Source organism: Trichoderma evansii (genome assembly GCF_050947405.1).
Source record: "Trichoderma evansii strain SZMC 28006 chromosome Unknown GGI43scaffold_24, whole genome shotgun sequence".
Classification (NCBI taxonomy): Eukaryota; Fungi; Ascomycota; class Sordariomycetes; order Hypocreales; family Hypocreaceae; genus Trichoderma; species Trichoderma evansii.
Genome location: NW_028145182.1, coordinates 548,083 through 558,114, shown reverse-complemented (window position 1 = coordinate 558,114; position 10,032 = coordinate 548,083). Strand labels below are relative to the sequence as shown.

General features: G+C 46.2%; 4 protein-coding genes across 4 annotated transcripts; 1 reads left to right on the top strand and 3 right to left on the bottom strand.

The window, feature by feature from the left end:
- Window positions 1-478: 478 nt before the first annotated feature.
- GGI43DRAFT_210982 (uncharacterized protein) lies at window positions 479-1,690 on the bottom strand. Its single transcript, XM_083200211.1, has 3 exons — window positions 1,455-1,690; window positions 1,102-1,406; window positions 479-1,039 (listed from the first exon to the last, which is right to left on the bottom strand). The coding sequence occupies exons 1-3, from the start codon at window positions 1,515-1,517 to the stop codon at window positions 685-687; spliced, it is 723 nt and encodes a 240-aa protein (XP_083056961.1). The 5' UTR covers window positions 1,518-1,690; the 3' UTR covers window positions 479-684.
- A 2,491-nt stretch (window positions 1,691-4,181) lies between these two features.
- On the top strand, window positions 4,182-5,615 carry GGI43DRAFT_210977 (uncharacterized protein). Its single transcript, XM_083200210.1, has one exon. It carries the CDS (start codon window positions 4,417-4,419, stop codon window positions 5,362-5,364), a length of 948 nt encoding a protein of 315 aa, XP_083056960.1. The 5' UTR covers window positions 4,182-4,416; the 3' UTR covers window positions 5,365-5,615.
- A 183-nt stretch (window positions 5,616-5,798) lies between these two features.
- Window positions 5,799-6,450, bottom strand: GGI43DRAFT_387407 (hemerythrin domain-containing protein; the record flags this gene model as incomplete). Its single annotated transcript, XM_083203928.1, has 2 exons — window positions 5,799-6,230; window positions 6,331-6,450. 2 exons carry the CDS (start codon window positions 6,448-6,450, stop codon window positions 5,799-5,801), a joined length of 552 nt encoding a protein of 183 aa, XP_083056959.1.
- A 1,424-nt stretch (window positions 6,451-7,874) lies between these two features.
- Window positions 7,875-9,718, bottom strand: GGI43DRAFT_430502 (amidase signature enzyme; the record flags this gene model as incomplete). The annotated part of the gene is made up of 1 exon (XM_083209263.1): window positions 7,875-9,718. One exon carries the CDS (start codon window positions 9,716-9,718, stop codon window positions 7,997-7,999), a length of 1,722 nt encoding a protein of 573 aa, XP_083056958.1. The 3' UTR covers window positions 7,875-7,996.
- Window positions 9,719-10,032: the final 314 nt, after the last annotated feature.

Genomic DNA, 10,032 nt, shown 5'->3' with positions numbered 1-10,032 from the left:
ATGCCCTAGATCTGAACATTGCATTCATCCACAGCGTAATATAGTGTACAAGATAATTCGTCCAGTTTATGCTACAGAGTAGCGTAACGTTATACGGAGTATTGGTTCCTAGACTATAAGATTTGCCTACCTAGGTACCTAACTAGGTAAACTTTACTAAAAATATCTTGTGAGTTTGAGAAGCTCGCCATCTGGACCATTGAGGGTCGTAGCAGTATCCAGATTCGCTTGCGCATCTATTTGTGCAATATTCATATTACTTTCGCTTTTGTCTCCTCATGGTTTGGTGTTTTTTCGTATTCGAAACCTTTGTTACTTCGTTATTAGTGTGATAATCAATGCAAACAATCGTTATAACGACGAAAGAATCTTACTATCTTCTACTTAGATATTAGAAAGCTGGCATTCCCCGTCGTCCCCTTCATGAAGACCTGTACATATAGTGTATATAGGTTCGCCAGGGGGGGGGGGGGGGGGGTTGACGTCCAAATTCTCTTGAAATCAAATTCTGTAGGCCATCTATACACAACATACCATGCTGGTAGAGCGTGATTGATGGCCTTCTCGATAATTAAGTAGAGTTTTGCATGCTTAATAGGATGCAAATTGTTGATATAGCTGTCGATTTTTGCGTTTCCCTCATCATTTATTGTAACATCAAATGGGAGTCACTGGTAGGAGTCGTCATATATAGAATCGGTATCTTACATGTGGACCTGGACTACGAGGCCGAGGAAGAATATCTCCTTCTCCGCAGGCCTCCAGACAATTTTCGAGGTTAATAGTTTTGTTAGGGAGGGTCCGAGATTGGCCATATACTAAGGGGCATAGGGAGGTATAAACCTGACGGATTATGTAACCGCCATCGCATAAAGCACCATGCCCCCTGATACTGCGAGGCCGTGATTCAAGCTTGGCGAGTGAGCCTTTCAGCCCATTGGATGTGAGCTTGTCAGATTTGATGACACAAGCCGAGGAAGCCAAGATAGGTATGCGTCTCTTCATAAAGGTCGGCTTTGAACTTGAGCTCTTCGATACACTAGCATCACAATCAAGTCAACAAACTGGAGTTAAAATAACCAACGAAGGATTCTAACCTACGTGTTCAGCCATAGAGGGGGGGTAAAATCAGCATCCTTCTTGTACTTCTTCCAGTCAAGCGCGAGAATCTCTGTTTTCCAATTTTCTGTGATCTGAGTGCTGCGAAAATTTTTCCACCAGTTAGGTGTATTGGTAATTTCTTCGGCCACTTTGAGCATGCATAGCTCTCTGATTAACAGCGCGCTACCGGACCACTCAAGATCCTCGTTTGTCATAAGGACGGGGAAGCAATTCTTCGAGTCGGGTATCCGTTCTAAAGGAAGCCCATAGCCGGGCAACCTGATAGTGGCATTGGGAGAGTGCTCCTATATAGCTCAAATTAGACACGTTATTTAAAAAAGAAATGAAATTACCTTTTGAAGATCTCTCGCAATGTGGCATAAAGCTTCTCTGATAATCGCATCATGTTCGCCCATATACTCTTCTAAAAAAGAGTATTGCTATTCGGGCGGTATAATTTTACTATTCAGGCGGTATTCCCACTTGACTTATCCCTAGATTTTTAGTCGAATTTAACGGGGCCCGACTCTATTAAACTAGATGACTACGATCAAGCTTAACCGGCCTGAACAAGGCTAACAAGATTGTTCGCAGTCACCTAGTTTGATCAGGGTCAGCTGGCTTGATCAAGGTCATCCAATTCAATCAAGGTTAACGGGATCGCTCGCAGCCACCTAGTTTAAACAGGACCGCCTTTGTAATTCAACTATAATCGCGATAGCTTTAAATTGTATTTCTAGCTGTATACTGCTTTTAGCTGGTACTATACCTTTACACAGTATTTTAATGGAAAAAAGCTGGGTTGTACAAGTCTAGGCCTAATTAGGCTAAAATAGGTGAGAATGCTGCCTGAATAGCAAAATTGTACCGCCCGAATAGCAATCCTCCTAAAAAAAAACCCCCCAACGTTCTCTCGCATCCAGCGGCTAACGCGATAGAAGTTAAGCCGTGGATTCGTCTCTTTGATCCATTCTCGAAATTTCTCTGCTCCTTCTGGTGTCCCTGGAAATATTTTATGAGGTCTCACATAGACATCTCGAAGAATATATTCATTGATTGTCGTTAGATAAGCTTCTTCTAGCATGATGTATTCGCGCCGTTGAAATGCTTAGCTTGTGGATTTAAGAAGCAGCTCGAAATCTCTCTGATCAGAGAGTGAAATGTTGCTTGAGTGTGGCCAAGAACTCTATCCACTTGAAATGAAAGATGTGATATTCTGGATGTGGCTTTCTAGGTGCGCATAACATTCGAGAGCATTCATTTGCTGATCAGGTGATTCTGCAGCACGTAGCTCCATCTTCTTCAATTGAACATGCAACAAGCGGTGAAATGTACATCCGTAATTGCGGTCACCGGAGTGAAAAGTGATAAATAAGAGTACCACGCACAAAAAGACGTAAGTACTAGCCATTAAAGTTGATTATTTCTCATATAAAGCTGCAGCATCTCATTGCATTGTGCTTGCCTGAGAACTCCTCGAACAGTCTGAGAGTCGACATCCAGTGCATTTCAGATCACCTCAAGCAATAGAAAGAGATACCATACATTAGGTGCGAAGATATTTTAATAGCAAATGTATTGTTTTGTGATAGGTTTGTCCGGCTTGAAAGAAGCATCATGGTGGGTGTACGCTTAACTGTTGATGTTGGGCGGAGGAGGGTCACGGCATGGTAATAAGGATCCGTCTATGAAATATATGGCAGCATAGTCGAAACCAACAACTGTAATAAATCCAGAAGGAAATTTAGAGGCAAAAAATGGTTATATTGGCGCAGTTATTAATTGAACAAAGCTGCGAAGCATATTTGCGAAAGTGCCAACCAAGAAGAGATGCTTCCAGCTTTGCTCTTATTAATAGAACAAAATGCCAACGCTATTCGACTAGCAATTATGTAGAAAGGACCCCCTTTTTAGTGTTTTTTCGTTGTTTTTTTTTGATGTGCATAGACATCTCAATGTCGCTTTAGCCCAAGTTAACTACTCCTCCTTGATATCACATTTTAACGCCGCATAATGCTCTGAAGAAATCTCAATGTGCTCATTACCGAAGAAAGTTCTATTTCTGAGCTATCAAACCATATAAATTTCGCAATAAAAGAAAGCGGCTGTTAAATGTGGGGGAAAAATAAAGCACTAGAAGTAAAAATAATTTGCGTGTTTGCCTGCCTGGGGCGGCTGCAATCAAATTAGGTGACTACGAACGATACTGTTGATTTCGATCAAACCAGGTGGCTTCTATCAAACTAAGTGACTTTAAACGATCCTGTTAACCTTGATCAAACCGGCTGACTGCGATCAAACCAGGCGGCTTTGAATGATCGTGTTGACCTTGATCAAACCGGCTGACTTCGATCAGACAGGCGGCTTCGGATGGCACAGCAGCAGCGCTCACTATTACGAACGCTTTAAGCGGGCATCAAGATTTTAGGTATATCGAGAATGGATATACTTCGTTTGGAAATGGAACAGCCAGTTGTCTACAGTTCACCAGACACAAAAGGAATATTGTAAATGTGCATTTCCAGCCGCTGTTACTCTATCACAAGGCAACTAATCCTCTATGTAAATCAGTACATATCCCTGTTCCTAGAATACTCAAACTTTTAGACGTCCAACTTTACTGTACCGGCACATTGGTGAGATTCGATCCTGCATTTTAAAGGGTTCAATGAATCATAGTGAATCATGGAATCATAGCTTCGGCCCGTTAGCGAACCAGCATCCCCTGCAGCTCCATTTAGTGGACCCGCGGCGGCTCTGACAGGGCCAAAGGCACAGTTGACACAACAACTAAAAACGCTTAGACGCAGTATACCCGTTACAGTATCGACTTGCTGCAATACCATCAATTGAGCATATCAAGCATATCCAACATGCACCATGAATCATTGACTTCTCAACTATAGCTCTTACATGGCTTTATTACCTCGAATCCACATTTGCAGAATTAATAATCATCCAAGTCAGATATACTCCATATTCCATGCGTCGCCAAACTCAAATCGTGGAGCATCCGCTGCCTTATCCGAGGTTTTGTGGGGGTGGACCTCGGCAGCGCCTCCACGCCAGTCTCGGTTCTGGCTCTCGGGTGTGGCATCGACAGGGAGCTGAGAAGCCCTGCTGCGACTCTCTCTTGCTTACAAGTTACATCGGCGTGTTTTTTATCGTCGGCAGCGAAGCTTCAGCGTTTCTTTTTTCTTTCCAATTGAGTGGACGAACATCTCTCGATCCTACCAGCTGCTATCGATCGACAGCCAGCTGCAGCACCGCCATCAGCTCTTCTAACCTCCATTCTCTCTCGTCCTCGCCATCACCATGACCGACGCAGCAGTTGACACCGCGGTCGACGTCTCGGCCTCGACCGAAATCGCCGCCGCCATCGACTCGGCGCCCTCCATCCCGACGCCCTCCAAAGCTCCCATCGGCGCTGTCCTCGCTGCCGTGCCCTCCAACGCCGATGCCTTCGCCGCCCACCTGCTGCGATGCATCCAGACTCGCGCCGGCGCCGACGCCGTGCTGCAGTTCCTCTGCTACGGGTTCAAACTGTCGGGCTCAGTGCTCGAGTCGCTGAGCCGTAACGCGCTCCGCCAATCGGCGCAGAAGCTCGTCGCCATGGCCTTCCAGCTGCCGCCTGCCACGACGGTGGTTCTTTCGTCGGCCCCAGCGCCTCCCGGGGCCGCTTTTGCGCTGAGCCTAGCGAATAACTTCAAGGCTCTATCCGGAGTGTTAAGCGAGGCGCGAACGATTAACCGACTCTGGGGTCTGCTAGGATTGTACTTTGGACTCAAGAGGATCATTGGTCGGATGCGCCCTAAAAAGATTGAATCCGAGAAGGAGGGCTCAGGAGCTGTTGTCGAGGCTGCGGCTCCATTCGAAACGATTTTCTCTCTCTCTCAGATCGTCGCCCTCATTCTCTTCCAAGTCTTTGAGAATCTGGCCTTCCTGGGCAGCAAAAAGGCCATTGACCTGCAGCCCGCAACGATGGGCAAGTTTGGCCTCCTCAGCGTGCGATGCTGGGGCACATATGTTTTCATGGAGCTCTCCAGGCTGCTGGTGGAGCGCGCCCGCAAGAGCCCAGAACTCAAGACCGCCGCTTGGGCAAAGACTTGGAACACGAGCTTCTTCCGCAACTTGGCGTGGGCGCCATTGACTGTCAACTGGAGCATTCCCGGAGGAATTGGCTTGCCTGATGCGGCGGTGGCCTTGTTGGCCATGTACCCATCAACGGGACAAATGGTTGACCTGTGGCGAGAGACGGCGTAAGGACCGAAAGATATTATTCTTCTCTTCTTGAAAGCCCCTTTGAAAGGGGCTAGTACATCTGTTTGGTGTTGCGCGAGCGGCTGTGCGACATAAGATAGACTTGGGAGGGGGGAAACACTCACAGTACACAGAAAGAATGCCTGTCTTACGACAACGTATAGATAAACCGCGGGTAAGACTATCCCGCCGGAGTAAATGCTGGTAGAAGGTGGGAGAGATATGTAGGTAAGCTTCTTGGTCTGTCTTTGCTTCACTGGGGTTTGCATGTAATAGCTATTTTATATACTCTGCCATTTACGTTTATGAATTTACGCATGTACCTCTTTTATATGTTATCTCATCTATGCTGCTTGTTATATGAGCCGCTCATATCACCCTCGCTAAGGAAAGTAAATAACAAGAAAAACCAAGGAAAAAACCAAGCTGCAAGTCATCTACATGTTAAACCGCTGAATCTCCTGCAACGTCCAAAACTTCCTCATATTCTCCGCCCCCAACGACCTCACCTCATCATCCAAATGCGCCCACAGCACGCCTCCCCAGCTCTCCATCTTCTGCTTCAAGACACTCAGCTCAAAGTCCTTCTCCCCGCTCTTGCACTGGTTAATGTACTCTTCAAACCCCTCCAGCCCCTCGTGAATCTGCGCGTGCTGCTTCACCAGGTCGCCGTTCTTGGGGTCAAACTCTGGCATCCGCTTCGCCAGCATGGGGAAGAAGTACGTCTCTTCGATACGGTGGTGCACGGTGAGGTGCTCGGCGAATTCGGTGCCGACCTGGAAGAGCTGCTTGAGGGACATTCCTTGGGGGCGGCGGCCGGTTGTGCAGGCTTGCCAGAGGACGTTCCATGATTGGCGGAAGTTGTTGTGCTGTGAGATTGTATATGAGTGAGATGGTTCTTTGTAAAAGTGGGTGTTTCGTTGAGTCGTTCAAGGTGATGTAAGTGAAGGACTGCTAGAGTCAACTTACAAACCAGTTCATCTTATCAGCAAGACGGTTATACACTCTAAACTCATGATCCGAGAGCTTTGGGAGTTCATCCTTGACAGGACATGGCTCCTTTGTGTCCTTGGATGTTTCTGTAGCCATGTTGAAGGCGTTTCTCTGACTCGCCGAGTGGGATATATAAAAAGCCTGGTGTTTTGGTGTTGCAGCAATACGTGCTCGTCCAGTCAAAACTCCACTGTTGAGCAGTAAATTTCTCGTCAGAGTCTTTGCAATAACCATCCGTCTATTGGTCCTTTTTCTTCGATTTTTATTTATACACCGCTCAGAAGAAAATTCTTGAAGAGAAGCCTTTTTATCCCAGAAACATAAAATCCGGCCCTCGCAAACTTCGAATCTCCGTGTTCGAATAGCCCTTTGGATAAAACCTCCAATGATTGGCTACTTTGGATGAGTCAGCCATAAACGCCGCTCCACCGTCTTACACAAGCTTCTGTAAGCAGCTATTTTAGATGAAAAAGTTCTCCATTAAAATGCGCGGTATCGTCTGTGATTCGATCGTGTGGCTTGAGGATGGGTCGTCGCCGATAGTCCGGATCGCATTCGGTGTTTGTTAGAGGCGATATCTTGCTCCAAGTAGACCCTGAGATCTGAGATTTCCATTAAGAGTAACTACAAAAATGAATATTAATAATCGGATCTTTCACCTTTTGCTCTGTTGGTGTTAATGAATGATAAAACTATCAAGTGTTATAGTCACTTTATAGAAGTGCTTCTTTGTAATTCCCAGTATTAGCTTTTAGCCTATAGCAAATTGAGTACAATGATAACCCGCAGAGTTGCTTCATTATTGTATCAGCGGATCTACCATAAACGATCCGACTCTCCTCGGAGATTATCAACGCCGATATATATATCATGCATGTCTCATAAAGTCCACGTGTAGTTAACGCCGTGAAAAAGGTGAACTTTTTAGTGACCGACGTGCTGTGCTTGTAGAGTACAGGGATTCCGCAATGCACCACTAACAACCGCGCGGCAAGCATCCTAAGCAAGCAACTCACACTTTGCTCTTATATTAAATCTCAAAGTTCCGAGCTGAAGCCGAATTCTATTTTACCACAAGATTTTTTTTTTTTTTTCCAAATAAAAATATGTATATATTACGCTAGCAATAGCTATAATCCAGTCCTATCATACTTTCGAGCCCTCGAATCGGATGTAGAGTTTGGCCGCCACTATCTTGTACGATGGACTCAGCACCACTGCAGTCTTTGCGGTTTTCGTGTCTTGCATCGTGAGCTCATGGATGTAAGCAACGGTACATGTATCGGAATATCCCACATCACACCACGTCGAGTGTAACCCGGCACACTTATCAGCGTGGTACTGTGACACTGTAACACTGTAACACTTTAATTTCCGGAATACATATCCGACGTGAGATAAGCAATAAGCCATCTAGGTTAATAAGCTTTAATTTGCCGCTACTGTCATCTATCACAGATTTAACGAGTGTCTCACACCATAGCCAGTGATTCCTCAAACAAATTTGCAAGCATCATGGTCCCAAAAGCAAATTCGTTAACTCAAAAACACGAGTGCCGTCTTACTCTTACCTTCACATTCTTAATATTTACTAAACTCATAACCACCATGTACTGTGATCCAGCAGCCTCATCTGTCTCACTCAAAACCTTCCATGTACACATCCTTCAGATCTCGGAGATGCAAGACATCGCTTGCGCACAACATCCACCAGTTCCGTCTTCGGTGTAACACAAGGGTGAATAGACTTACGCACATTCGTTCTCTGTTCAAAGGCATACGCCATGGCAAAGAGCTTCTCTTCGCTAAAGGCCAGGCCTGAAAAGGAGATGCCAAACGGGCCATTGGGAGCTGACAGTACAAGATTCCCCCAATCAGACGGTGTGGTGGGAGTCCCATTTGGGCTCCGGCCCAGAGGCACAGAGATGACTGGCAGGCCGACTTGAGGTGCTGAAAAGGCCGCATAGAGTGTAGGCAAAACCATTGCGTCTAGATTATATTGCTCTATCGCTCCGGCTACACACTCGTTTCCGAAGAAATACCTCTCCGCCGTTACGTTGGGCCAGTAAGTTGGATTCGTATTGTTGATGTCAAAGTATAGAGCATTATCCCAAGCGCTGGTGCTGATGGCTGGGTAGTCCTCTCGGGGGTCTCGTCTCGTAAAATCCCGAAGATCCTCAAGGGAAGTGATGTTATTGGGGTTATGCGTAAGGAGACTGAGATATTTTTTTGGTAGATCGGTTAAAAAATCTGCTTCAGTGGTAACAAAGGCAGGTTTTTGAGGGATAGAAACATTTTGGCCTTGGGTGTATAACTGGTACCCAATAGAGCAGCTCAAATCGATGTTATCAACGATTTCTGCGCCAGCTGAGCGGATCACATCTAGCGCTCTCTCAAAGGCCGCTGGATCACTATAATATGCCGGATCGAAATGAGGTGTTATGATGTTGCGAGACACACCAATTCGCTTGCCTTTGAGACCTGAATCCTTACACGCGGCAACGTAATCTGGCATCTCACCAAAGGGGATCGCGCTTGTGTAGTTGTCATGTGCATCACGTCCTGCCATGGCCTGCATAAGATACGCGGCATCCTTGACCGTTCGAGTCAAAGTCCCGACAGTGTCCTGTCTCGACGAGAATGGAATCACCAAATATCTCGAAGTCAGCCCTACCGTTGGCCGGAATCCCACTATATTGTTTGCATGCGCAGGTGCAAGGATTGATCCGCTCGTGTCTGTCCCGACGGCGCCCCAAGTGAGACCAATGGAGGATGAAATGGCGCTTCCAGATGATGACCCTCTGGGATCTTGATTTGGGAAATATGCACCGAGTGCTTGGCCGCCATATGCTGACCAGCCTTCGTGGTTGATGAGTTCTCTGGCAGCTGCCCACTGCGATAGGTTGCTTTTGCCAAGAATGATGGCCCCGGCTTTGCGCAGTTTGGACGCAATGGTGCTATCTTCAGGAACTTTGGCTCCTAGCAAGGCGTATGAACCAGCAGTGTTATTCATCTTGTCGAATGTAGCGATGTTATCCTTGAGAATAACTGGTATGCCATGAAGAGGTAGCTTGGTCGGATTAATGCCAGCTCTTCTCTCGGCATCACGCTCTGCGGCTATGATCAACGCATCGGGGTTGATTTCAGTGACGGCTCTGAGTTCTGAATTGACTTCTTGTATTCTGTCAATGTAGGCCCGTACCAGATCAACGCTGGTGAAGACATCTCCATCCAGTCCGGAGCGCAGATCTGCGAGCGTCGCATCAAGTAAGGGTGGGAAGTCATAAGTATTTGGTAGACAGTGTGAGAGGAAAGAAAAGGATACCACGAGTAGAAGTGTGGTTAATTTTTGAAGACGCTTCATTGTCAAATTAGAGACGACGGAAAGAGTTGCCAGAATACTTTTTAGGGACACAAGACATAACCTTTACGACTACTGGATAGATGTTAAGCAGACACATGCACGTAATATATCTGAGTCCAATCACTTATATAACTAATATGCATACGAATATTACGTGGGAAATACAGCCAGTATTACTACACGTATCCAATCGTGACCAAGACTATTGAAAATAGGCGGTGGGGCTCTCTTCTAGCCACTAGTACTAAAATTCCATGGTTTTCGGATTTGAACTCCTTCTGTGAGCCGAACGGTGCAGACGTTGACCAAGGTGG

Excerpts from the sequence above, each read along its gene's own strand:
- GGI43DRAFT_210982 (XM_083200211.1), bottom strand. The coding sequence starts at position 1,517 with ATGGGCGAACATGATGCGATTATCAGAGAAGCTTTATGCCACATTGCG. Across the intron at positions 1,407-1,454 it reads TTGCGAGAGATCTTCAAAAG|GAGCACTCTCCCAATGCCAC; the intron begins GTAATTTCATTT and ends TGAGCTATATAG. Across the intron at positions 1,040-1,101 it reads CCCCCTCTATGGCTGAACAC|TGTATCGAAGAGCTCAAGTT; the intron begins GTAGGTTAGAAT and ends TTGTGATGCTAG.
- GGI43DRAFT_210977 (XM_083200210.1), top strand. The coding sequence starts at position 4,417 with ATGACCGACGCAGCAGTTGACACCGCGGTCGACGTCTCGGCCTCGACC.